This window comes from Coregonus clupeaformis, chromosome 30 (genome assembly GCF_020615455.1).
Source record: "Coregonus clupeaformis isolate EN_2021a chromosome 30, ASM2061545v1, whole genome shotgun sequence".
Classification (NCBI taxonomy): domain Eukaryota; kingdom Metazoa; phylum Chordata; class Actinopteri; order Salmoniformes; family Salmonidae; genus Coregonus; species Coregonus clupeaformis.
The window spans coordinates 278,599-305,833 of NC_059221.1; the positions used below are offsets into that span (position 1 = coordinate 278,599).

At 43.2% G+C, this 27,235-nt stretch overlaps 1 protein-coding gene across 1 annotated transcript in view; it reads left to right on the forward strand.

The window, feature by feature from the left end:
* LOC121545975 (phosphatidylinositol 3,4,5-trisphosphate-dependent Rac exchanger 1 protein-like) overlaps positions 1-19,412 on the forward strand; it is a 132,787-nt gene extending 113,375 nt beyond the window's left edge. The window contains exons 26-40 of the mRNA XM_041856932.2: positions 264-470; positions 4,595-4,683; positions 4,819-4,901; positions 5,433-5,523; positions 5,713-5,841; positions 6,033-6,074; positions 6,780-6,997; positions 11,652-11,754; positions 12,161-12,304; positions 13,892-14,006; positions 14,474-14,540; positions 14,668-14,843; positions 16,795-16,897; positions 17,457-17,524; positions 18,291-19,412. Coding sequence (XP_041712866.1) covers positions 264-470; positions 4,595-4,683; positions 4,819-4,901; positions 5,433-5,523; positions 5,713-5,841; positions 6,033-6,074; positions 6,780-6,997; positions 11,652-11,754; positions 12,161-12,304; positions 13,892-14,006; positions 14,474-14,540; positions 14,668-14,843; positions 16,795-16,897; positions 17,457-17,524; positions 18,291-18,333 — 1,678 coding nt within the window. The 3' untranslated portion in view covers positions 18,334-19,412. The remainder of the gene's footprint in view (positions 1-263; positions 471-4,594; positions 4,684-4,818; positions 4,902-5,432; positions 5,524-5,712; positions 5,842-6,032; positions 6,075-6,779; positions 6,998-11,651; positions 11,755-12,160; positions 12,305-13,891; positions 14,007-14,473; positions 14,541-14,667; positions 14,844-16,794; positions 16,898-17,456; positions 17,525-18,290) is intronic.
* Positions 19,413-27,235: the final 7,823 nt, after the last annotated feature.

Genomic DNA, 27,235 nt, shown 5'->3' on the forward strand with positions numbered 1-27,235 from the left:
CTCTCGCTCTCTCTCTCGTAAACGGGCAAATTCTTCAGTCCAAAACTGTTTATGGACTGGGCAAACAGGAACAGGTTGTGAAACCACAACCCCATTGAGAGGAGGGAAAACCTTCATTACTGTGTGTGTAAACGACATGTGCGCATATGAAAGCAAAGTGTGTGTGCATAAAAGAGAGACACATTATGAGAATATTTCTAGCTTATACATATAGTACCCTTTTCATGTGTTTCCTTCTCCTATGTGGCGGGCGGGAACCGCAGCCTCCTTTCTTCCATCACGGAGCCCACCCAGCCGCAGGGCAGCGAGTCCCCAGCCTACGAGGCCATTCAGCCCCCTTCCGTGACCCCCGAAGAGGGGGATCAGGAAAAGGTGGAGCACGGGGGCATCAAGAGGGTCTGCTTCATGGTGACGGAGGAGGACCAAGAGGACTCAGGCCAAGACACCATGAGCTACAGGGACTCCTACAGGTAAGATAAGAACGACTTAAGATATAATGGTGACTTGTTTCAGGAAACTAAGCGTATGTCGCGCATCACTACTTCACAGGAGAGCCATTTGAACGTAAACTTTATTTATTTATCAAAATGCGTTTTTTGGCAGAAATGCCTTCTGGAACATGTGAACTTTCATGTGCCTTAATAACAAACGTGTATACCATCTGTAAATACAAATAACATTGTTAAATTACGAGCCTAGTTGGTTTAGCCATAGAAAAAGACAGGAACCTTCCCACTACCCATGATTGGCTGAGATAATGAGTGGGCTGGACATGCCGAGAGATCGTGTTTTGAAATCAGGGGAATTAGAGTATGATAGCTAAGGAGATGGAGAAAACATCCGGAGACAGGTGATGGCATCTGAGGGAGAAACGTCCATCCGTGTATACGGGTAAGATGGTCTAGCTAGCTACATTTTCAGATATTACACATTTCTAATTTTGTCAGAAAGTCATTTTCATTTCAAGTTAAAATGTACTGCTATTTAGCTAGCTAACGTTAGCTGGCTGGCTCGCTAATGTTACGTGTATGATCTGTGTAGTAATATTATTCGTATCTCAGAGCCATTTGCTTTGCTAGTTATAGCATAATGTTAGCTAGCTAACATTGCACCTGGTTGGTTAGCTACCTGCAGATTCATGCAGGGTAGTAATGTCATGAGTTGGAATTATGGTTCATTGTTTAGCTAGCTAGCTAGCTACATGTCTTAACAAAATACTCCACTATGCAAGTAACCATTTCAATAGAATGTGCATGATGTCAATGCGACAACTGTTGATAGACGTTGCTGGTAAATTCGCTCTGGCTATGTACTCCGATTTCAGAGCACTCTCGTCTGAGTGTGCCAGAGCGCAGAATAACTGACACATTTACAAACGCTCAACACCAGTTGAATATGGCCAGTGTCAGTAAACGTTGGCAAAAAAGCATAATTAAAGTGTTGCCAGCAGCACAGCAGAGCTGGTTAGCAGAGTCTAACCAGCTCTTCTAGAGCAAGTAAAATGGTCAGTGAGCTGTTCTTTTATTTGTGTCTGGAAGTAGGTAGCAAGCTAGCCAATGTTAGCCACTTAGCTTGGGTGCTTGACTGCACCCAAGCTAAGGACAGAATGCTCGGATCAACCCTACTCCTCAGCCAGAGCGTCCAGTGTGCGCTCTGAACGCACCGAGAGCGAAACGCTCTGAATTTACGAACGGACACTGAGTTTACAGGCGGGGCTATAGTTTAAGAGGGTGTGAACGTGCTGAATGGGTGTAGACAAAGAAGAGCTCTCCAGTGGGTGTACCAAAACATTCAAAGGCCATTTTCTCAAAAGTGAGGTTACAAGTTGATCAACTTTCAAAGCAGAATTACTTTCCCATTGTTCCTCAATTGTAGTGTATGATATACCATTTTCTAGCTCTGAGTCTCTACTTTTATACAATGTAAAAAACACAATTTCAAATTTTGCTACGTAAGACCGAATCGAGCCGGTCGGTCACATTAGAGTTAAAATAAGACAAATTAACTTTCTTGTCCCCCAAGGAAAATTAGTCTTGGACATTTAATGTGCTGCTGCTTCCCATTGAAATATCACAGATCACCATCGTACTAATAGTTGTGCAGTAGGTTAAAAGGTGTAGGTAGAGTAGAAAGTAAAGGATAACCCTTACCACTGATCCGGGGTCAGATCATGTTTAGATATTTATTCATCCTCTGTAATGGTTGAGGTTAGTATTGGGGGATAGAGTAATCTGATCCTAGATCTGTGGTGGAGGGCAGCTATCTTGTGGTTGAGAAACACAATGTGAACTCCAAACAGGGGCCATCATTCCTATACCACTCTGTTTCCCTTAGGCACTATTCTAGGATCAGGTCACCCTCTACTACTCTGTTGGTGCAAACGAGAATGTGCTTTTAATCAATTCACAATGGTAAAATAAAGGGTCATAAAAAGCTAAAAGTACAGTGAAGAAAACGGGTAGCCCTGGCAAACTCATACCAAGTGTTGTTTCCCAATTTCATGTACTAGCTTCATGTGAAATCACCAACAACAAAGATTTCCCCATAGTTTTATTTATATTTCCCACTGTGACGACATGGTTTCCCTTACTCTCCCAATAGGTTCCAGATTTACCTCCTCGCCAGCTTGAGTTCATTCAGATAGTTGGCGGCGGTGGTGTCATTTAGGCGCCAGTCCAGGGTGTCCGCCCACTACCACCAACTAAGAGCAGTGGTGGGCTCCTGGCGAGAGCACAGTGTGTAACAGAGGCTAATTTAGTAGCCTGCTTGCCTCTCTCTCTGACCAGTCTGTCATTACAACTAGAACAGCTACTCCTTCTAGCCAACAACCTCCCACAGTTCAGGGCATAGTGAGCTCACTGAGGTTGCGTCTGCAGTAACACCCTATTCCCTATTTAGTGCACTACTTTTGGCCAGACCCTCATGGGCTCTAGCCAAAAGAAGTGCACTATATGGGTCTAGCCAAAAGTAATGCACTACAAAGGGAATAGGGTGCCATTTCGGACACAGCCTCAGTTTGGCTAGCACTGTTTTGGAAACACCCAGCGAAAATACAGTACATGGCAGGGTTAGTAGTGTAAGGTTAGCATTTAGCTAACCTCATCCCCAGGCTGTCACACGGAAGAGGCTGGGAACGAGATTAGCATTTAGCATGCTAGTAGAAACACATGGAGAGGGTGCTATAGGTTTGATGCTGGTTGTCCGTCCATCCAATGTGGTCTGGGACCCGGTGAGAAGCACTTTATAAATGCATGAAGTTCATGAAGATTGGAGAGAAATGGAGAGAGGCATACAAAGAATTAGGGAAAGAGTTAGGTGAAGGTCAACAGCAAAAGACAGACTGAGGGAGCGTTTTAGTGAGGAAAATGGAGGGAGAGACACCACAATCAGACAGTGAGTGAAAGGAGAGAGATGGATGGATGCAGACAGAGAGAAGGTGGGTAACATGCAGAGAGACTGAAAAGGTACGAAAGAGAGGTAGGTGTACACCCACCATCAGTCTAGTTTGTCTCTCAGACAGTCAGTCTTGTCACATCTGGAGAGGGTGGGCTGCTCCAAACCTACCATGAGGTGCGACTAAATTTGGAACCCTCTACCAGGAGAGCGTGCGTGCACGTGTGTGTGTGCGCGTGCGTGCGAGAGTGTCTGTATGTGTGGAGGAGAGAATCAAAGCCAAACTCCCATGTGTATTACGTAAAGGTTGGCACTTCAGTCCCAGCTCGTCGGGAATGATCCAGCATTCCATTGGGAGACACATTAAGATATACACAGTTTATAGGACAGGCAATAATAGAGACAACACCCCGACTCACAAACAACTCACTAAGCTGTAGTGGCTTCCAGTGGTTTCCAGTTTACATTGTGGGCCAGTTTGTCGCTGAGCCAAGCTGGATGATTATAGTAAAACAAAGTGATTGTTTTAGTGGGAAGCACGATGACAATGCTACTTCTGGCTCCATAATCTCATATGATTCAGCATTTACATCTTAAATCCACGACGCGCACAGAAATGTTCACAAAAGTAGGTCTGCCTATTAAAATGCATTTCAAATTTAGGGATAATTGGAGGAGAATAAATATTGAGCATTAAAGGGATGGTTCAGCGAATTTCGTACTTATTTCCTTATTTTAAAAGCACTCTATGGACAAGGAGTGACGGCAATCCAAACTTTGGTATTGTTAAACTAGCCATTGGAATATGTACTTTTTTTCTGAATTATCCCTTTAAGGCAAAAACTTTGGAGTTGTGGAGGCATGTGATCTTCTTTTAATGTTTTTGTATCATTTGACTTCAACTTTTCTGGTATGTTTTATTTTAACAATCTTATTTGGGACATTGGTGTTGCCACACCTTACGACATTATAGTGGAATACATTTTAGTCATGCCAGTGAAGTAAGTTGATGGTTGTGAGAAGCATTTGACTACTGCTCGCTCTGCCTATTAAATTATGCAGTTAGTCAGTCAGATTATTTGACTGGATAATTACAAGACAGACTCCACATTTGACTTTGTGGTTTTTCTGTAGGGATTGAATGATTTGTTATTCAACTGTTTCTGACTATCTCCCTCGCTCTCTGTGTGTGTGTTTTCAGTGAATGTAACAGTAACAGGGATTCCGTCTTGTCGTACACAAGTGTACGTAGCAACAGCTCTTACCTGGGGAGTGACGAAATGGGTTCAGGTAAGAAACAGTTTATAAAGTAACTACTAGACTAACATGTTCATACCCCTCTAGGATTAAAGATATATCACATTGATTTACCTTATGTGGACAAATTTACAGAATGTCCCTTCCATCTCTCTCTATCTCTCTCAGGTGATGAGCTGCCCTGTGACATGAGAATTCCCTCTGACAAGCAGGACAAGCTGCACGGCTGTTTGGAGCACCTTTTCAACCAGGTGCACCATCTTTACCATTACATGATCTTTTCCACAATACTACCTTTACCATTACCTCTGTACAGTCAGTATCAATGGCGTTGTCAATCTGTTCACTCTGTTTTGTATGCCATGCTTTTGTTAATAAACTGTGAAGATACTGTTCTGCACTAATATTATACACGCACACCTTTTCCATTAGCCCTCAGAAACATTTGGCACAGATCATGTTAATAGTAATCAGTCTAGTCTACATCTGTAGTGCATTACCTTGTTTTGCTATCTCTCCATTCTCCTCTCTTTGTCATCATGTCTTTCTCACTCTTTCTCTCTACACACAATCACACACACACACACAGACGTGTGTCCCTCCTTGCATCTCCTCTTACCGACATCACATGCCCTTTGACCTCTCCCATACTCCCCAAGGGACACCACCATTTTGTCTTCCGTCGATTTCCTGGGTCCTAGTTTCCTGTTGTTGCTGTTGTTGAGAGACTGAGGCCAGTCTCTGTGTGTTGAGGTCTGACTGGTTGTGACTGTCATCTGCAGGTGGACTCCATCAACAGCCTGCTCAAAGGGCCTATCATGACCAAGGCCTGCGAGGAAACCAAGCACTTTCACCCCGACCACACTAAGCCAGGTACCAGCTACATTTAGTGTGTGTGAGTGTAAGACATGTCTGAGTGTATGTTTGTTTAGAGAGAGAGACATGTTAGGGTATCACTGAGAATGTGTGTGTATAGATGTGTGAAGTGTTATACTGAAGAATTCTCATAGCATTTATATTGGTAATTAACTAAATCATTGACACCCCCTGTTTTCGGAGCAGAGTTCCGTCACACTGAGGACTGGACGGTGCGCTGTCACAACATCATCAACAAGAACATCCAGGAGGACCCTTGGAACCTGCCCAGCTCTATTATGACTCTGGTGGAGAGCCTGCAACGATTTGTGGACGGTCAGTAAAACAAAAACACACATGTGTAACAAATGCACACACCGCAGAAACACACGTGGAACACACCCATCACGCAAACACACACAGACAAACACACACAAACACACACACACAAACACACACAAACACACACAGACACAGCAGAAACACATGTGTATCACTCAGGTAATACAATCCTCCTTGTTCTGTAGATGGGAAGAACCAGCTGCTTCTGGCCCTGCTCAAATGTACAGGTAAGCCTTATGTCAGATCTGTCTGTCTCTCTCTCTCTGTTTGTGTGTGTGTGTGTGAGAGAGAGAGAGAGCTCCTTTGAAGTGTGCCTTGCCATATGGCAATTGTTAATGGCCCTGTCCTCATGAATGAGCCACCCTAATTGAGCAGATTGTAAACCCCCGGGCTGTGTTTGATTAGAGTTTACACACCACTCTGAGGTGGAAGGTTAGAAAAGACTTGGCTTTATCCAGGTTGATTAGATGATTGATTGATTCTCTTACTTCTCTGAGGGACCGGTCAGAGGCAGTATTTCTGTCAGTGTGTTGGGTTGAGAGTAATAACGGTTGTCAAAATCCTGTCAACCGTCCGTCTCATGTGCCCTCTTTCACTCCTTCTTTTACCATCCCCTCCTCTCTATCATTGTCTATCACTCTATCATATCCTCTTTCTTTCTCAATTACCCCCTCCCTTACCTCTCTTTCTCCAACCTATCTCCCACCTCTTTCCATTATACTTCTCTCCTCTCCTCTCTCTCTCAACCACACCCCTCCCCCTGTCTAATTACTTGTATAGTCCCCTTCCTTCCATATGGTTTGTATGTTGCTGTTTTTTAAATGTCCTGTGAAGAGTTTATATGAAGCAAAGCTAATTTCTGTGAAAACAGACACTAAACAGACAATTATTTCCCCCTCCCTCCCCCTCTCTCCCACTCCCCTCGGCCCCAGACACGGCTCTGCAGCTGCAGCGGGACGTGATCTTCTGCCAGAGTGCGGCGGGCGCTGTGTGCACGCTGGCCGAGCAGCTCCTGGCGGCGCTGCGGGCGCGCTTCAACAACGCTGGCGAGTACGAGGAAGACTGCAAGGACACAAGCCGAAAGTGGCTGGAGCAGGCGGCTGCCATCGGCGTGCTGCTCAACTTCCAGGCAACGCTGGCGCCCCACGTGGTAAGAGCCAGTACTGTGGAGAAAGAATATCCAGATACTGTGAAGAATAGCCAAATACTGTTAAAAATAACCGAATACTGTAAAAGAACAAGCGTCAGAATGAAGAGATGCTGATTAACAGAAGACTTTAAACATTACTGCTGTGTTATTTATTTCCCTTTCGCCTATCAGCAGACCTGACTCAAATACTTGACTTGAGCTTGACCAATAATATGGAACCATTTCATTTTTATATAACCTTTTGGTAGCACTTTATAACAACTCCATGTAATAAAGCATTTATATTGGATTAGTAAATAGTTTATTCATCATGCATTCATCATTACTCCCACATTTATAAATGTATGTAACCTAGTTAGTCACACACTTATAAACAACTTTTAACGTATTTAATAATGATTCCTAAGACCATTCATTAGATGTTTAATATAGGTCCTTATAAACCATTTACTAATCATTAGTTAAGTGTTTTTGCTTGGCCTCATCTAAACTGTGGGCTATTTATATTTTATATACATTTCTACCTCAATCACATACACTTAGCTCAGCTGGTAGAGCACGGCACTTGTAACGCCAAGGTAGTGGGTTTGATCCCCGGGACCACCCATACACAAAAATGTATGCACGCATGACTGTAAGTCGCTTTGGATAAAAGCGTCTGCTAAATGGCATATTATTATTATTATTATTATTATTACTATATATACAAAAGTATTTCAGCCACACCCGTTGACGACAGGTGTATAAAATCAAGCACACCGCCAGGCAATCTCCATAGACAAATATTGGCAGTAGAATGGCCTTACTGAAGAGCTCAGTGACTTTCAACATGGCACCGTCATAGGATGCCACCTTTCCAACAAGTCAGTTTGTAAAATTTCTGCCCTGCTAGAGCTGCCCCGGTCAACTGAAAGGGCTGTTATTGTGTAGTGGAAATGTCTAGGAGCATCAGCGGCTCAGCCGTGAATTGGTGGGCCACATAAACTCACAGAACCGGACCGCCGAGTGCTGAAGCCCGTAAAAAATGTCTGTCCTCGGTTGCAACACTCACTACCAAGTTCCAAACTGCCTCTGGAAGCAACTTCAGCACAATAACTGTTTGTCTGAGCTTAATGAAATGGGTTTCCATGACTGAGCAGCCGCACGCAAACCTAAGATCACCATGTACAATGCCAAGCGTCAGCTGGAGTGGTGTAGTCCCCTGTAGCTCAGTTGGTAGAGCATGGTGCTTGCAACGCCAGGGTTGTGGGTTCGTTTCCCACGGGGGGCCAGTATGAAAATGTATGCACTCACTAACTGTAAGTCGCTCTGGATAAGAGCGTCTGCTAAATGACTAAAATGTCAAAATGTGTAAAGCTCGCCGCCATTGGACTGGAGCAGTGGAAATGTGTTCTTTGGAGTGATTAGTCACGCTTCACTATCTGGCAGTCCAATGGAAAAATCTGGGTTTGGCGGATGCCAGGAGAACGCTACCTGCCCGAATGCATAGTGCCAACTGTAAAGTTTGGTGGAGGAGGAATAATGGTCTGGGGCTGTTTTTCATGGTTCGGTCTAGGCCCCTTAGTTCCAGTGAAGATAAATCGTAATGCTACAGCATACAATGACATTCTAGATGATTCTGTGCTTCCAACTTTGTGGCAACAGTTTGGGGAAGGCCCTTTCCTGTTTCAGCATGACAATGCCCCCGTGCAGAAAGCGAGGTCCATACAGAAATTGTTTGTCGAGATCGGTGTGGAAGAACTTGACTGGCCTGCACAGAGCCCTGACCTCAACCCCAACGAACATCTTTGGGATGAATTGGAACGCTGACTGCGAGCCAGGCCTAATCGCCCAACATCAGTGCCCGACCTCACTAATGCTCTTGTAGCTGAATGGAAGCAAGTCCCCGCAGCAATGTTCCAACATCTACTGAGATGTTCGATGAGCAGGTTTCCACAATAGTTATAGTAGTAATGAAGGAATAAAAATCCACTAGAGAAAAACTGTCCGGTTCGGCCAGCTGTTGTGTGTCTGCTACATCTCCCTGAGTTATGATTGGTTTGCGTTTGCGAGGTTAACAACATTAGCAAAACATTCACAGTACAACTCTTTTTCAAGTTCTTGCAACAGTTTTTTCACAACAATAAAATGTGAATAAAATGTTAAATATATTTCCTTTAACATTCTGTGTTGTGTGCTTATTCAGTTACCATTGATATGTTCTAGAATATTTTTATGAATTGAGTAATGGTTAATAAATTATGAATAAACGATTTACTAATCCATTATAAATGCTTTATTACATGGAGTTATTAGAAAGTGCTACCACATTTTTATTACCAGATTGTTCCACAGATGTCAAACGACCTCTCTCTTTCAAGGAATACCTGGCTAGGCAGCTCCAGTAAAAACATACACAAAAGAGTAAAGACATACATAAAAAACACAATTCAAAACACAAATACAGCAAAGTAACATAGGCATATGACCACCATGTAGAAATGTTTAGCCATCTAGTAACCATCAATAGAATAGTGTAAGGGTGTACTTATAATGTCTCTGTACTGTTTTGATCCAGAAAGAAGGGTGCCATTGGCACACAGCTGTCTCCATTGACCACTAGGCTAAAACAGTAAGCCCTGGGCCCATATGTGACCGATCAGTTCGATTCGGTCTTATGTAGCAAAATTTGAAATTGTGGTTTTTACATTGGATAAAAGTAGAGCTAGAAAATGGGGAAGTAATTCTGCGTTTGGAAGTCGATAAACTTTTGAGAAAATGGCCCTTGAATGTTTTGGTACACCTATTGAAGATCTCTTCTTTGTCTACACCCATTCAGCGTTGTTCACACAGTCTTAAGCCTTAGCCCCACCCATCTCTTTAACGATTCACGTGTGAGGCCCGGGCCCCGACGTCGTGGATGTCGATTAAGAGGGGTTGGGTTAAATGCGGAAAACACATTTCAGTTGAATGCATTCAGTTGGACAATTGACTAGGTATCTCCCTTTCCCTTCCCATGTGCTAAACAGAGTGAGTACGGTAATGCACTAAACAACCAAAGATTTCAAGATTAAAGGCTGGTTTATACTACCTCTATCGATGTCTGTAGACAGTTGTCGCAGTGACATCATGAACATTGTCGTCCGACATCAAACTTGTAGTCGTTATGAAGTATGACACAAAAAAGAAAGGCTGCATGACATCCACAGCCTGGTGGTCCAAAATAGCATAGCTGGTGTATTTTAACACCAATAAACCCATCCGTTTAAAAATGAATTTAGTATAGGTCAATCTAGCAAACCAGACAACTAAAAGCACATTTCTAAACAATGTTTTGGTTTGTTTCTAGTTTGTTAGCTTCAGCATTTTTTCTCTCTCATTATTACAGGAAGATAAACTCGCAACAAATCATTATTTACAAGTTAATGACGAGCTAATTACAGAAAATAGCTTATGGTTGTGAGTGTGATTAAATAAAAGCAGGGCATTCTACCGGAGAATTTTAGAACTTGGACACTGCCTCGTTGGCCTAACGTTATATCCTAATTTGACTTTGGTGCAGGTCATGTAGTTCTTCACATTACCATCTCTGGTAAACACACACTATATCAAATAAAATCTAAGTTTATTTGTCAAATGCACTGGATACAGAAGGTGTAAACGGTACAGTGAAATGGTTACTTGCATTGTGGAGTATTTTGTTTAGACATGTAGCTAGCTAGCTAAACAATGAACCATAATCCCAACTCATAATGTTACTACCATGCATGTTCAATGTTAGCTAGCTAGCTAACTTTAGGCTATAACTAGCAATGCAAATGGCTTTCGGAGATACTAATGTTATTACTTCACAGATCATACACGTAACGTTAGCTGGCAAGCCAGCCAGCTAACGTTAGCTACCTAGCAATGAAAATGACTTTCTGACTAAATTAGAAACGTATAACATCTGAAAATGAAGCTAGCTAGACTATCTTACTTCTATACATGGATGAACACTGCATTGTCTAGTTCAATGAAAATGTTTTTACCTAAATCAGGGATTTCCATATCTTCTGATTTATTTTCAGAGTCGGAGAGAGTCAGCATGGCACGATCGTCCTCCAGAAAGTGGAGAGCATTAGCAACACTTTTGTAGTTCTTTGTGATTTCTTAAAAAAATCAGTGTTAGAAAGGATTACCTACACATACTGAGCAGCTCATGTTATAGACAGAAGCATGCTACATGGCAGACCAATCAGAACTCATGTCTCGGCATCCATTATCTCAGCCAATCATGGCTAGCAGGAAGGTTCCTGTCTTTTTTTTCCCGACCAACTATGCTCGTAATTTAACAATTTTATTTGTATTTATAGATGGCATACAAGTTTGTTATTAAGGCACATGAAAGTGCCAGAAGGCATTTCTGCCAAAAAAACACATTTTGATATGTGCCTCTCCTCTGAAGGAGTGACGTGCAACATACGCCTAGTTTCCTGAAATGAGTCACATATTCAGTAAGAGTCTCAGAATATGAGTGCCTATCTAGGATCAGGTCCCTCCTGTCCATATAATCTTATACATTTTGATCTAAAAGGCTAAGCTGATTCTAGATCAGCACTCCTACTCTGAGACGCTTTCTGAATATGGTCACTGGCCTGTTAGCTTAGCTTTGTGTCTTCTCTCTGCTGTGTAGAAGGAGGAGAGGACAATGCTGGAGGATACACAGGCGGCCCTGTTGGACCTGGACAAAGTCACAGTGTTCTTCCGCCAGCTGGAGGATGAATGCCTGGTCGCAAGTAAGTAGACCCTTTCCCATAGCAACAACATCATTTTGCAATGGTGGCCAGTTTAAAGACTGAGTTGTGAGTTGTATTTACGCATGGTGGAGGAAGACCCACATGGACACATGCACACATACACATGCACACACACAAACACAAAACACCTCAGTCAAACCAGCCTTAGTAAAAAAGACTTGTACATCCCCAATCTGTCCCTTTTCACTAACTGTAATATGGTTAGCCGAGATTGCTGCGTTAAGCAAGCACATCAGATGCATTTCCCATTTAGGGGGAGAAAGCTATCGGAGAAGTAGTTGGTGAACCAGGCAAGGCAGTCATTTGAGAAACCAAGGCTATTTAGTCTGCCAATAAGAATGTGGTGATTGACAGAGTGTGTGTGTGTGTGTTTTGTTTTCCCCAGACACGCCAGTGTGTTACCACGTAGAGGGCAGCCGGCAGGCCCTAAGGGTCACCCTGTACCTGGACAGCTGCCACTTCAGTGAGCTCCCCAAACGCCTGCAGAAAGGGGGCAGCCTCAAACTGCACACTGTGCTCTTTACCAGGGGTGAGTAGAAACAGAACAGCCCGCTAGTCTACCATGTTGCTGAACTCAGTTGAGTCGAGTCGTCATCAAATCAAAGTTAGCTGAATTCAATTGAGTTGATTCGAATTATCATCAAATCAAATTTAGCTGAATTCATTTGAGTCCAGGCGGTGGTCATCAAATCCTCACTGAAAAACAGTTTGATTAATTGAATTGAATTGGATGGAGTCGAGTCAAATCAAATGGCATTGGATTGAATTTGATGAAATGCACTAGAGGCACGTTCAGGAAATATGTTGCAGGTTTATAGATGCACAGATCTTCACAATGCAGAGGTATAACGCCTATCAATTTGCTATAATCTTGAATATGCACACAGTTTTACAGAGATAGTAGAAATGAGATGTATAGAACAATGTCTTCATCCATTCACCTGTAACATTAGCCTGGATAAGTCATGCCAGGCACCCTATTCCCTATATAGTACATTCCTTTTCTGCACTAAATAGGAACGTACTATATAGGGAATAGGGTGCCTACACTGACCATGGCTGCGTCCCAAATGGCTCCCTATTTCCTATTTAGTGCCCAAAATGAATGTACTATTTAGGGAATGGGACCATTTGGGATGCAGCCCATATGTCTATAATAATCAAGTTCAACAGAGTCTTTTACTCAGTATCTCTAAATCCCTTTCTCCTTACTGATTAGTTGCTTAAATGTAATGTTCTAGTGAATATGCAAGCGTGATAGTGCCTATAGTCACAAACAAAATACGAATTATATTTCTTATGTAATTGCCATTTACGGTGTCATAACTACCATTTGAATAACGTACTATGAAGTATAACCGGGAAATGTATTCTGTGCCTACCTATCTACTTCCTCAATGCTATTATTTCACTGCAGTGTCCCTTCGACCTTTGTTGGGTCCATATAAATGGCTGGAATTATGCTGGATTCCCTGTGTTAGGGAACCATTCATTTTCCATCCACATGTGCCAATTGGGACAATAACCCTACAGGGAGGCTCACATTGTTCAGTAGCCGCAAAGCAGAAGCCTGTAATGTAATACTATTCTGCAGTCGGAGACCCAGAGAACTAGGGCTAAATTGGGTGTCGTCGCCACCTACAGGCCACTCGTATTGAATACAGTTTTGTGTTCAGTGGTCTTATTCAGCTGTCAGACGGTATAAACTTGTAACTTTTAGCCATTTATAAAAGAATGTTAGCAATGTGTCTGTCTGTCTAGGTGTGTGTATGTACTGTATATTAATGTGTCTTCCTATCCATTTTACATTTACATTTTACATTTTACATTTTAGTCATTTAGCAGACGCTCTTATCCAGAGCGACTTACAGTTAGTGAGTGCATACATTATTTTATTTTTCATACTGGCCCCCCGTGGGAATTGAACCCACAACCCTGGTGTTGCAAACGCCATGCTCTACCCATGTCATACGCACACCAGTAGGAGATAACCATTGATAAATATCCCTGGTGTGTGTGTGTGTGTGTGTGTGTGTGTGTGTGTGTGTGCCTGTATGCCTATGTGCTTGTCTGCATATACTGCATTTTTACTGTGTTAACGCTGTCCCTGGATCAGCCCTGGAGAGGCCAGAGGGAGTGTCCCAGCAGGACTGTGTGTCCATGGAAGAGTTCCAGCAACGCATCAACGCCCTCTCACTGGAAAAGGTCAAAGCCTACTACCGAAAACTCAGGTAGCAACCCACGCACTTTATATTGTGTTATACTGTATGTATTGTACTACCCATTGTGTTGTACTTCCCACTTGCATTAAGGGGTATTCGTATGCTGATTAGTTTGACTACTGTATTAGCTTTGGAAGGTAGCATGGATGACGTTTGTTGATGTGAAGTTTTTACAGGAAATAGAGAAAATGTATAATATCAATGGATTCATTAATTGTTCAATAGCAGTCATATTGAATGATAACTTGAGAAAGGCGCTTAACCCTAATTGCTCTAGGGTCGCATTGATAATGGCAGACCCTTGCCGTGACCCCCTCTCCGAGGGTGTCTCGGGGAGAGTGAGATATGCAAAAAATACATTTCTAATTCATACATGCGTATTAATACACACTTGTACATGTGTGAAATAGGACAAATATAAGAACCACAATTGTTATTATTATCAATTATTATAACCCTTTATTGTGTTCTTAAAGGGCTTTTTACCTGGAGAAGTCAAATCTTCCCACCGACTCCAACACCACAGCTATGAAGATAGACCAGGTAAACAGAAATCAAAACTACTCTTTGTTTACAAACAAGCTCTGGGGCAGTACTTTTGACCTGAAAGGAAAGTTGGAGTACTTATTTTAAGAGTCTTAACGTCTTCTGTCCCCCCTCTCCTACCCAGCTCCTCAGACCCCTCAACACCCTGGACGACCTATGTCGTCTGATGCAGTCGTATGTCAACGTGCATCCCAACGCCGCAGGCCACCCCTCTGGCGTCAGCGTCCTCTGTGTGTCCTCGGAGCTGTGCGACCGCCTGGGCGCCTGCCACATCACCATGTGTGCCACTGGCATGCAAAGGTCTGTCGTATGACATTGAAACTGATGTAATAGTGCTGACAGTTAGCGTCAGCTGGAGCAAACCCTCATGCACATCTACAGTTGAAGTCGGAAGTTTACGTACACTTAGGTTGGAGTCATTAAAACTCGTTTTTCAACCACTCCACACATTTCTTGTTAACAAACTATAGTTTTGGCAAGTCGGTTAGAACATCTACTTTGTGCATGACACAAGTAATATTTCCAACAATTGTTTACAGACAGATTATTTCACTTATAATTCACTGTATCACAATTCCAGTGGGTCAGAAGTTTACATACACTAAGTTGACTGTGCCTTTAAATAGCTTGGAAAATTCCAGAAAATAATGTCATGGCTTTAGAAGCTTCTGATAGGCTAATTTACATCATTTGAGTCAATTGGAGGTGTACCTGTGGGTGTATTTCAAGGCCTACCTTCAAACTCAGTGCCTCTTTGCTTGACATCATGGGAAAATTAAAAGAAATCAGCCAAGACCTCAGGAAAAAAATGGTAGACCTCCACAAGTCTGGTTCATCCTTGGGAGCAATTTCCAAACGCCTGAAGGTACCACATTCATCTGTACAAACAATAGTAAGCAAGTATAAACACCATGGGACCACGCAGCCATCATACCGCTCAGGAAGGAGACACGTTCTGTCTCCTAAAGATGTGGGACCACCCATACGTAAAAATTTATGCACACATGACTGTAAGTCGCTTTGGATAAAAGCGTCTGCTAAATGGCATATTATTATTATATATTATTAACGTACTTTGGTGCGAAAAGTGCAAATCAATCCCAGAACAACAGCAAAGGACCTTGTGAAGATGCTGGAGGAAACAGGTACAAAAGTATGTATATCCACAGTAAAACGAGTCCTATATCGACATAACTTGAAAGGCCGCTCAGCAAGGAAGAAGCCACTGCTCCAAAACCGCCATAAAAAAGCCAGACCACGGTTTGCAATTGCACATGTGGACAAAGATCGTACCTTTTGGAGAAATGTCCTCTGGTCTGATGAAACAAAAATATAACTTTTTGGCCATAATGACCATCGTTATGTTTGGAGGAAAAAGGGGTGGCTTGCAAGCCGAAGAACACCATCCCAACCGTGAAGCACGGGGGATCATGCTGTGGGGGTGCTTTTCTGCAGGAGGGACTGGTGCACTTCACAAAATAGATGGCATCATGAGGAAGGACAATTATGTGGATATATTGAAGCAACATCTCAAGACATCAGTCAGGAAGTTAAAGCTTGGTCTTCCAAATGGACAATGACCCCAAGCATACTTCCAAAGTTGTGGCAAAATGGCTTAAGGACAACTAAGTCAAGGTATTGGAGTGGCCATCACAAAGCCCTGACCTCAATCCTATAGAAAATGTGTGGGCAGAACTGAAAAAGCGTGTGCGAGCAAGGAGGCCTACAAACCTGACTCCGGTACACCAGCTCTGTCAGGAGGAATCGGCCAAAATTCACCCAACTTATTGTGGGAAGCTTGTGGAAGGCAACCCGAAACGTTTGACCCAAGTAAAACAATTTAAAGGCAATGTTACCAAATACTAATTGAGTGTATGTAAACTTCTGACCAACTGGGAATGTGAAGAAAGAAAAAAAAGCTGAAATAAATCATTTTCTCTACTATTATTCTGACATTTCACATTCTTAAAATAAAGTGGTGATCCTAACTGAACTAAGACAGGGAATTTTTACTAGGATTAAATGTCAGGAATTGTGAAAAACTGAGTTTAAATGTATTTGGCTAAGGTGTATGTAAACCTCCGACTTCAACTGTATGTATTGCTATGTCAGGTGTAGTGCTTAAACATACCCTACGTACAGTATGCCTTACTCCTTTAAAACAGTGTATTTTCAACCCCTTTCCATTAGCTAATCATAACACAGTCCAAACACCTTTGACCTGCTGACCTCTGACCTTTGTGTTGAGCAGGTGCACCCTAAGCGTGACCCTTGATCAGGCCATGATCCTGGCGCGGAACCACGGTCTCATGCCCCGCTGCATCATGCAGACCATGGACATCATGCGCAAACAGGTGCCCTAACTACACCCTTTTTACACCCCTTGCAACAGATCTAAGTTCTGGGTCGTATTCATTAGGGTACATCGTAGCAAAACGTTTAGCAACGGAAACCAAAGATTAGCGTTTCTTATTGGACAAGTTCAGGTAGTCCCTCCCTTTTTCTGTCCGTGTTTTTCGGCTTGGTGCCTAATGAATAAAACCCACATCTCTCTCTATCCCCTTGCTAATCTTTAATGGCCAGTGGCTGAAAAATGGAAACGGAATATGAAAGGAAGCAACTTCCACCTACTGTATAACATAGCATTACTAAAAAGTACTTTACTGAATTCTAAGACATTCACTACATACAGTACATCAGGACAACGATGCAGTGGGATGGTTAAATGTAGGTTGCACGTAGTCTTTCCCCGATAGATGTGGGTTGCTCTCAACCTAAAGACATTAGGTAGAAATATACACATTGGGTACACTGTCTGATCAGCTGATTTGGGTACAGTAGCTGCAACCTTGTGGGCACTTGTCCTCAGTCTAAATATGTAAACATTGTCTAACCCTCTCTCTTCTCTGATAGGGCACCAGGGTAGAGATCTCGGCTAAAAACCTCAAAGTGATGGACCAGATGCCGCCCGCAGCCCCAAGGTATAGACAATAGGAATGAGTTCACTCTTAAGCCTTGTTCACATTGGCTGTTTGAAGTGACTCGAATCCAATTTTTTTTTGCATGTCCGATTCAAATCTGTTATTTTTCCTGCAGTCTGAAAAGTCAAAAAGCACATGGAATCTGATATTTCAAGCCACATTTCAAACCACCTTCGTAGGTGGTTTGATGTCGGATACAAATCTGATTCCTAGCCATGCGACTTGTGTGAATGGTAAAATCTGATTTGTTATTTGGCATATCTTAGCTTGCTAGCTACTCTGTTGACAGTTTGACAAGAACATATGGTAGCTAACTAACTTGTTAATTGTTCACAAACAAATTAGGGAATGTGTTACAAAGCTAAATAGTTACCTAGCTAGCGAAGTAACTGCTGTGGTTAGGCAAAAAGGACTTGTTTTGAAAGTTGGATCATCTGATCCTTAGAGGCTTTAAATGTGTTCTTACGCTTGACCATTCAAAGCAACTAGGAAAACATCCATGTCAGGAATTGTTGCCAATCAGCCTACACCATTACACACACATCCATCATTACTATGACAACTAGCGTAGCCATGTCAGCAAATGACTGCTGGTCACTTGTAACTTGCTGTTTGGACAGGCAGTATTCCAAAACTAATTTGAAAAACAAAATTGATTTGAGCATTAAGGCCTGCAGTGTGAACAAGACGGCACAAATAGATCTGGAACCAGGCTACACAAATATCAGATCTTAAAATAATGTTTAAAAATGTTTACTTCCCACAGGCTCTTCAAGTTGTGTCTGCCACCTGAAGATGGAGATCTATAAGAGACTAGGCATCGCTGTGTTTTTATTCCTGGTAGATGTATTTGGTTGTATTAGCGATAAAACGAGGCCTCAGTGACTAGAGGTCATGGGTGAACGGGGGCGAGGTAGGATGGGAGACCCCGCTCCCCCCAACCCCGCCCCCAATGGAACATTCCAGCACAGACACAGCAAGAGTCTGGATCCCACAGGGTCCGTGGTGTCCTGTATAGCACGACAATGCTCACATGGGGCTATTATTAACTGGATTAATGCAAAACTACCTGTAGCAGACATTCTTCTTCTTTATTCACTTTGCCTTGGACTGCAATGCCAGAGTTGTCTCTTTCTCCTTCAGGCAGAGTGTGTGGTATCGCAGCTGGGAACAGGTTGCCATGTCTGCGGTTTTCTAACAGAATTGGGCTACTTTGAAAATATATTTGTTCTGGTATTTTGGGCAACTTCTAAATTCCGCCCCGCTCATTTATTTAGCCAGGATAGTCCACTTGCAGAAGAACCTCTGTCTTTATGTGTTCCCTCCATGAATGCCCGGTCATGATACGAGCAGCCCTGTTGATGATACCCTGTAGCCAGTTAAGACCTGTCTTATTGCACTGATGTAAGGTGGGAAGCCATACTGTGGCACAGTAGTCCAGGTGAGTAGTTATGGTGTGGTAAATTGTCAGGATGATGTCCTTGGAGACAAAGTCCCTTGCTTTTTTTAGAGCAACAAGCCCAGACAGTAGTTTCCCTGTGACCAGGCTGGCGTGTTCAGTCCAGTGTAGGTGTGGGTCCAACTTCATCCCCAGGTACTTTATGGCATTTACTTGTTCTTAAGTGTTTTGTCCGTCTGTTACTGTGATACTTTTGCCTGTCTATCTCCGCTTTTGTGGGTTGCCAAACAGCATTGCCTTGGTTTTCTGAGGGTATAGGAATAGCTTGTTGTCAACAAACCAAGCTGCTGCCCTCTTGATGTCATTTGACACTGACTCCTCACTCTCCCTTGTGGTATTTGCTGAGTAGTACAGGACTGTGTCATCTGCATATATAGTGAATTCGGAAAGTGTTCAGACCCCTTGACTTTTTCCACATTTTGTTACGTTACAGCCTTGTTCTAAAATGGATTAAATTGTTTTTTCCCCTCATCAATCTACACACAATACCCCATAATGACAAAGCAAAAACAGGTTTTTAGAAATGTTTGCTAATTTATAAAAAAATAAAGAACAGACATACCTTATAAGTATTCAGACCCTTTGCTATGAGATTCAAAATTGAGCTCAGGTGCAACCTGTTTCCATTGATCATCCTTGAGATGTTTCTGCAACTTGATTGGAGTCCTCAGTAAAAGGCACATGACAGCCCGCTTGGAGTTTACCAAAAGGCACCTAAAGGACTCTCAGACCATGAGAAGCAAGATTCTCTGGTCTGATGAAATCAAGATTGAACTCTTTGGCCTGAATGCCAAGCATCACGTCTGGAGGAAACCTGGCACCATCCCTATGGTGAAGCATGGTGGTGGCAGCATCATGCTGTGGGGATGTTGTTCAGCGGCAGGGACTGGGAGACTAGTCAGGATCGAGGGAAAGATTAATGGAGCAAAGTACAGAGAGATCCTTGATGAAAACCTGCTCCAGAGTGCTCAGGACCTCAGACTGTGGCGAAGGTTCATCTTCCAACAGGACAACAACACTAAGCACACAGCCAAGACAACACAGGAGTGGCTTCGGGACACGTCTCTGAATGTCCTTGAGTGGCCCAGTATCTAAGCAAAATAACTATATCGAGACACTCTTCATTGACTGTCTAGCAATATTTTGCATGCTTAGATACTTAGAATTAGAACATTAATAGACATGTAGCAACTGAGGACAACAGATCTATCTTGATTTAACTTTTATGGACTGGCTGTAAACTGAGTAAAGGGTCTGAATACTTATGTAAATGTGATATTTCAGTTTATTTATAATAAATTAGCAAAAATTCCTAGAAGCTGTTTTTGCTTTGTCCTTATGGGGTATTGTGTGTAGATTGAAGAGGGGAAAAATGATTTAATCCATTTTAGAATAAGGCTGTAATTAACAATGTGGAAAAAGTCAATACTTTCCGAATGCACTGTATATGTATACGGCATTTCTCCAGCACTGATGGAAGGTAATTTATGTAAATGCAGAACAGCAGGGGTCCAAGCTCACTCCCTTGTGGTACTCCATTCACCACAGGTACCTGGGCTGACTGGGTGCCTTGCAGTTTGGTGTACTGACTCCTCCCCAGTAAGTATGATATGAACCACTTGATTGCAGTGCTGTCAAAGCCTAGTTTCTCAAGCTTCCTCAGGAGCATGTGTTGGGGAACAGTGTCAAAAGCTTTCTTCAGATCCAAGAAGATTGCTGCTGTGACCTCCTGGCTGTTACAAGCCGACTTCAAGTCCTCCACCAGAGGCGCAACTTTGGTTTTAGAAGTGGGGGGGAAATATTTTATTGTTATTATTATTTTTTAATTATCCTGTAGGATAAACACTCCAAACAGTCTACCCGACCGCTCGGAGACGTCCGCATGGTCCTTAAGCACACCGTTGCCTCGTTTTGTATCACATTCCAATGATAAAACTGGGAGGGACAAAAATCCCCCCGTCCCCCCCCGTCCCCCGTCCCCAGTGAAAGTTGTGCCCCTGTCCTCCACAACACTTTGCGCTGCTGTAGATGTGCTGTGTATCTTCCTAAAACTGCTTTGATTGGCTGTAAATAGACTGTTGACTGAGAAATAGTTAGCAACCTGTGTGTGCACCAGCCTTTCCAACATTTTGGAGACAGCACATAGAATTGACACTGGACGGTAGTTGGCCACATCCGATCTATCCCCTGAGATTTCCATTGACGTGGGATCTCCACTTTTGAGATTGACAGATTGAGGATATGAGTCAGCCGCCATGGCATTTCTCTTTTTTTTAAATGTGCAATTATTGTAGGCTATTACTGCAATATGAAGGAGTTAGTTATTTATTGTACTGGGACCAATGGCATGCCATGTTTTTTAAAGAACACCTTGTAAGAATGCCATGTAATGCTTATCAGTCTAATGATCTGATACACTTGTTGAAATTGAATAATAGAATATTAGTTTCAATTACTCAAGTTCTCAATTTTCTGATCCACTCGTTTAAATTGAATAATAGAAAACTGTTTGAATTTTACATTTCAAATTTTTCTACTCTGTAAAATTGAGATTTGGATAAAAAAAATTCAAATGTGCCTTTATTCGTTTGAAAAATGAAAGTTGAAATATTGGTGTGGCTGGGAAAACGGGGTGATTTCTAAGTAGGCTATGTGGTTCAAGTGGACGCTACCACTTCAATGTGGGGGAGAATAGCTTTGCCTACACTATACGATGCAGTATTAAATTAATGTGGTCCTTGGAGGCGAAGTCAAACATAGATACACACACACCAGAATGTCATACCATTCTAACGGCCATGTTGCGTTGTCAGGACACCGAGTGGAGTTAACTCTCTTGGTACTATCACTGACTGTGAAGACTGACCATGAAGAAGTTGCGTGCATCAGGCCCTGCAGGCTGCCCTTGGAATTCGCTACTATGTTATGCTCAATCCCCTGCGTATGCCAACACCTTGCATAGACAGTCTAACAGCTAGGCCTAGCCTATATGTCCAAACGGAATGTTAACTTACAAATCTGTGTGTAATGGCATGGTGTTTTATGCACACGTCCAATGAAGTAGCCTCATAGACCTAGGCTTGGAGCTAGAAACACAAGCATTTCGCTACACCCGCAATAACATCTGTTAAACGTGTATGTGACCAATAAAATGTGATTTGATTTGATCATGTGAATGTAGCCTAATGCACGGATTGCGTCGTGAAGGAGAGCGCTTCCCTGTCGTGATCAAGGGCTGTGATGGACACCTTGCAGCTTGCATAGCCACAGGGCACGGGTTTGAGTAAAGCCCCGTCTGAGACAGCAATTTTACGGTCCATTATTATAACCAATTACATGTCTTGAGTAGACACTAGCCTCTATACGATGAACAAGTAGCCGTTAGCGGTATAGCTGAGACAGATGCATAGCTTATAACGGAGACTATGTCCCTGTTTTGGGATAACCTATGCATGCCATCCTTGAAGACCTCATCGATAGATGCGTGAAAGGAGATTTTACGCTAGGCTACCAACCAAGTCATGTCAGATCAGTAATTATTTCTATAGCCTATGATCATTGATCATCATTAATCATCAAACACCATCTATATGCTGCTTTGCAGGAGTGGTCCTTGAGTTGCCTCTCCTCCAACAGACGCTTGCGTAAAATCCTTGCTTCACTCCTCCCGCAGCCATTGGATAGGCCTATAATGCCGTTATGCTATAGTCTAATTTACTTTCACTTGCCCACTGTAATCTACTGTTAGCCTACAGTGGGCAGCTATAGGTTTAGTCTGTGTTTTATAATGGGCTGCAAAATAGCGGTGTTGTAGCGAATTTGGAGGGCAGCTCAACATGGGACACGTACTCACTTATAGCTCCTGGTCTCCAGGGTCCCAAAATAATTAGCCTTATTAGAAGGATAGTTGCCATAAGGGGGAAATACTGTTAGTAAAGCACCATGAATAATGTCATTAACCTCAACTCTAAAAGTCTAAGCCATTGGGGGGAAGGGGGGTACTAACATATGGAATTGTTTTAAGATGGTCATACCATGGATCATTTAGCTATTTGATTTAGAATTTTAGGTATCCGCCAAAAATATTATTGTTCTAAAACTTTTGACCGGTAGTGTGTGTGTGTGTGTGAGTGTGTGTATATACAGTATCTCACAAAAGTGAGTACACCCCTCACATTTCTGTAAATATTTGAGTATATCTTTTCATGTGACAACACTGAAGAAATGACACTTTGCTACAATGTAAAGTAGTGAGTGTACAGCTTGTATAACAGTGTGAATTTGCTGTCCCCTCAAAATAACACAACACACAGGCATTAATGTCTAAACCGCTGGCAACAAAAGTGAGTACACCCCTAAGTGAAAATGTCCAAATTGGGCCCAAAGTGTCAATATTTTGTGTGGCCACCATCATTTTCCAGCACTGCCTTAACCCTATTGGGCATGGAGTTCACCAGAGGTTCACAGGTTGCCACTGGAGTCCTCTTCCACTCCTCCATGACTACATCACGGAGCTGGTGGATGTTAGAGACCTTGCACTCCTCCACCTTCCGTTTGAGGATGCCCCACAGATGCTCAATAGGGTTTAGATCTGGAGACATGCTTGGCCAGTCCATCACTTTTACCCTCAGCTTCTTTAGCATGGCAGTGGTCGTCTTGGAGGTGTGTTTGGGGTCGTTATCATGTTGGAATACTGCCCTGCGGCCCAGTCTCCGAAGGGAGGGGATCATGCTCTGCTTCAGTATGTCACAGTAAATGTTGGCATTCATGGTTCGCTCAATGAACTGTAGCTCCCCAGTGCCGGCAGCACTCATGCAGCCCCAGACCATGACACTCCCACCACCATGCTTGACTGTAGGCAAGACACACTTGTCTTTGTACTCCTCACCTGGTTGCCGCCACACACGCTTGACACCATCTGAACCAAATACGTTTATCTTGGTCTCATCAGACCACAGGACATGGTTCCAGTAATCCATGTCCTTAGTCTGCTTGTCTTCAGCAAACTGTTTGCGGGCTTTCTTGTGCATCATCTGTCACGAACCGGCTCAAGTTCGTAACAAAAGGGAGACACGTGGAGACAAGGAGTACTCAAAGTATATATTTATTAATTAAAGTAAACTAAATCAAATAACAATGGTGTGTGTAATCAGTAATCAGTAGTGTACGTGAGTGTTTGCATGCATAAATGTAATATGGAAAAGTGTTGAAAAGTGCCAAAGCAACCAACCCAAAAAAGCCTCAAAAATATCACAACCAAGATCAAAGTATCTGCCTGGAGAGAGTCTCCCCAATGAATGTGGAAGAGGTCCATTTATCCTGGGACACACCCGGCCCAGGTGTTTCCCATGTAGCTGACGACCCCCCCAACTCCGCCCACCGACATCCTAATAAGGAAACAAGAGCAAAGAGAGAATACGGCAGACAGAGTGGGAGGGTCGTCACACCCCCCCCCATAAGACCGGGGACCAACAAGGACCCCGGCCCAACGTACCAGCCTTAGCTTTCAGCAAATCTGTCAAGGGAGCGACCACAGTAGAGAAGTTCCTACAAAAAACACGATAATACCCAATCATTCCCAAGAAACGCATCAGTTCCTTTTTAGTAGTTGGTAGTGGAAAAGCATCAATAGCTACCACTTTAGCCCGAACAGGACGCACTTCACCCTGCCCAACCACCTTTCCAAGGTATGTCACAGTCGCCTGAGCAAACTCACATTTAGCCAAATTTATCGTGAGACGACCCGCAGCCAGACGTTCGAACAAGGCTTGAATACGGGACAGATGTTCCTCCCAAGTATCTGCATATATCACTACATCGTCCAGATAAACAGCGCACCCGGCCAGACCAGAGACAACCCTGTTCATAAGTCGCTGAAAAGTTGCAGGCGCATTACGCAGCCCGAAACTCATAACCGAATACGAGTACAGACCAAAAGGTGTAATAAAGGCAGAGATTTCACGTGCCCTACTCGTCAGTGGCACCTGCCAATAGCCCTTTAACAGGTCAAATTTGCTCACAAACTTAGCTGCGCCGACTTGATCAACGCAGTCCTCCATCCGAGGAAGAGGAAATGAATCCGGCTTAGTGACATCGTTTACCTTACGGTAGTCCGTACAAAATCTGTTTATTCCATCCGATTTACTGACCAAGATACAGGGAGAAGCCCAACTGGAGAAAGAAGGCTCTGCTATTTTACTCTCCAGCATGTACCTGACCTCAGCATCCAGACAACGCAGTTTCTCTGAAGAAACTCTATAGAACCGTTGACGAATGGGGTCAGCATCTCCAATGTCAATATCATGTTCTATTAAGTTTGTACGTGTTGGTGTATCAGAAAACACCCTGGAAATCTCCGAATCAGACCCACCATCTCTTTCCGCCCATCAACAGGTAGATGAGTAAGAAGACTATCTAAAATCTCCAGTGTCTCTGAATTCTTCAATCTACCCTGCAGTATGCAATCGTCGGGACCAGAAACATCTTCCTGCTCCTGCACAGACCTAGCATGACCAGAATCCAGGGAATAAACAGTATCAGCCAAAAGAACAGCCTTACCGTCCTCTGTAGACTCCCCCTGTTCAGTCTCAGAGGAACGTGCATAATAGGGTTTTAACAAATTTATATGGCACAGTTGATGTGCTTTCCTCCGTTCTGGAGTGGCAACTAGATAATTTTGCTCAGTGTCCTGGCGCACCACTGTATATGGACCTTGAAACTTGGCTTGAAAAGGAGAACCAACAATTGGCAGCAGAGCCAGAACCTGATCACCTGGACTAAAGTGACGAGGCTCAGCTACGCCGATCATATATGCTCTTCATCCTGTCCTGTGAAGATGATAGCTTCTCTTTAGCCATTTCACCAGCGGCATACAAGCGTCGCCGAAAATCACACACATATGATAACAGGGACTGAGGAGGCTCGGGAGACTTCCAGTCATCCTGGAGAACAGATAAAGCCCACGCACCCTATGTCCAAACACTAGGTCATTTGGGCTAAAACCTGTGCTCTCCTGTGAAACCTCCCTAGCAGCTAACAGTAACCAAGGCAACCCCTCCTCCCAATCCTTATCCATCTCAGTACAATAAGATCTCAACAAAGACTTAAGCGTTTGATGGAAACGTTCCAGTGCTCCTTGACTTTGGGCATGATAAGCGCTAGCCAAGTTGTGTTTAATATGGAGTTGTTGGAGAACCTGTCCAAAGAGATTAGAGGTGAAATTAGATCCTTCATCACTTTGAATGACCTTAGGGATTCCAAACAGTGAGAAAAACTGAGTCAAAGCTTTTAACACAGACTTAGTCGTGATAGACCTGAGAGGATAGGCAGCAGGAAACCTAGTGGTCTGACACATCACAGTCAACAAATAATTACTACCCTTTCTGGAACGAGGCAGAGGACCAACACAGTCAATAATCAGATACTCAAAAGGGTTACTGAGTACAGGAATAGGGAACAGTGGTACCGGCTTAATAGCTTGATTAGGTTTACCAGTTAATTGACAGGTGTGACAAGTTTTGATGAAATCAGAAACATCCCTCTTTAATCTTGGCCAAAAAAAATGTCGTAATATGCGATTGTAGGTTTTTCTCACACCCATATGCCCAGCAACGTCGTTGTGAGAAGTTGTCAGCACCAACTCACGAAGCTTAACTGGTACCACAACCTGACTAATCGCCTCCCCCAGAAAACAACTACCATGAGACATCCACTTTCTCATCAGGACCTCCTCTTGGAGAAAATAGCCCTGTGCGACATCTCCCAACTGTTAACAGACACAATTTGGTCCCGCAACTCTTCTAATGTAGGGTCAGTCCGTTTCGCCTCGATTAAATCGGAGCGGGATACAGATAACGGGATAACAGGGAAAACAGTAACAGACTTCTTTATGGTATTCTCGTTAGCCAGCTCCGTGACCAGGTCGTCATGGATCATAGAACGCGTCACTGCACACGCAGAAAACACCTCTGGGAAATTCTGCGCCCTCTCATCAGGAATCCCTACAATTGACGGCTTAGTGGAAACCACTAAAGATGGAGACACGATAGGCCACACACGCTCCCCAGCCAAGTTATTTCCAAGGATCACGTCAATACCCTCAATAGGCAATGAAGGACGCACCCCCACAACAACCTCACCTTTCACCAGTCCACAATCCAACATCAGTTTATGCAATGGAACTGACAGAGTGTTCAAACCTATTCCCCTGATTAGAACACTATTCCCCGAATCAGTCTCCGCAGAGAAGGGTA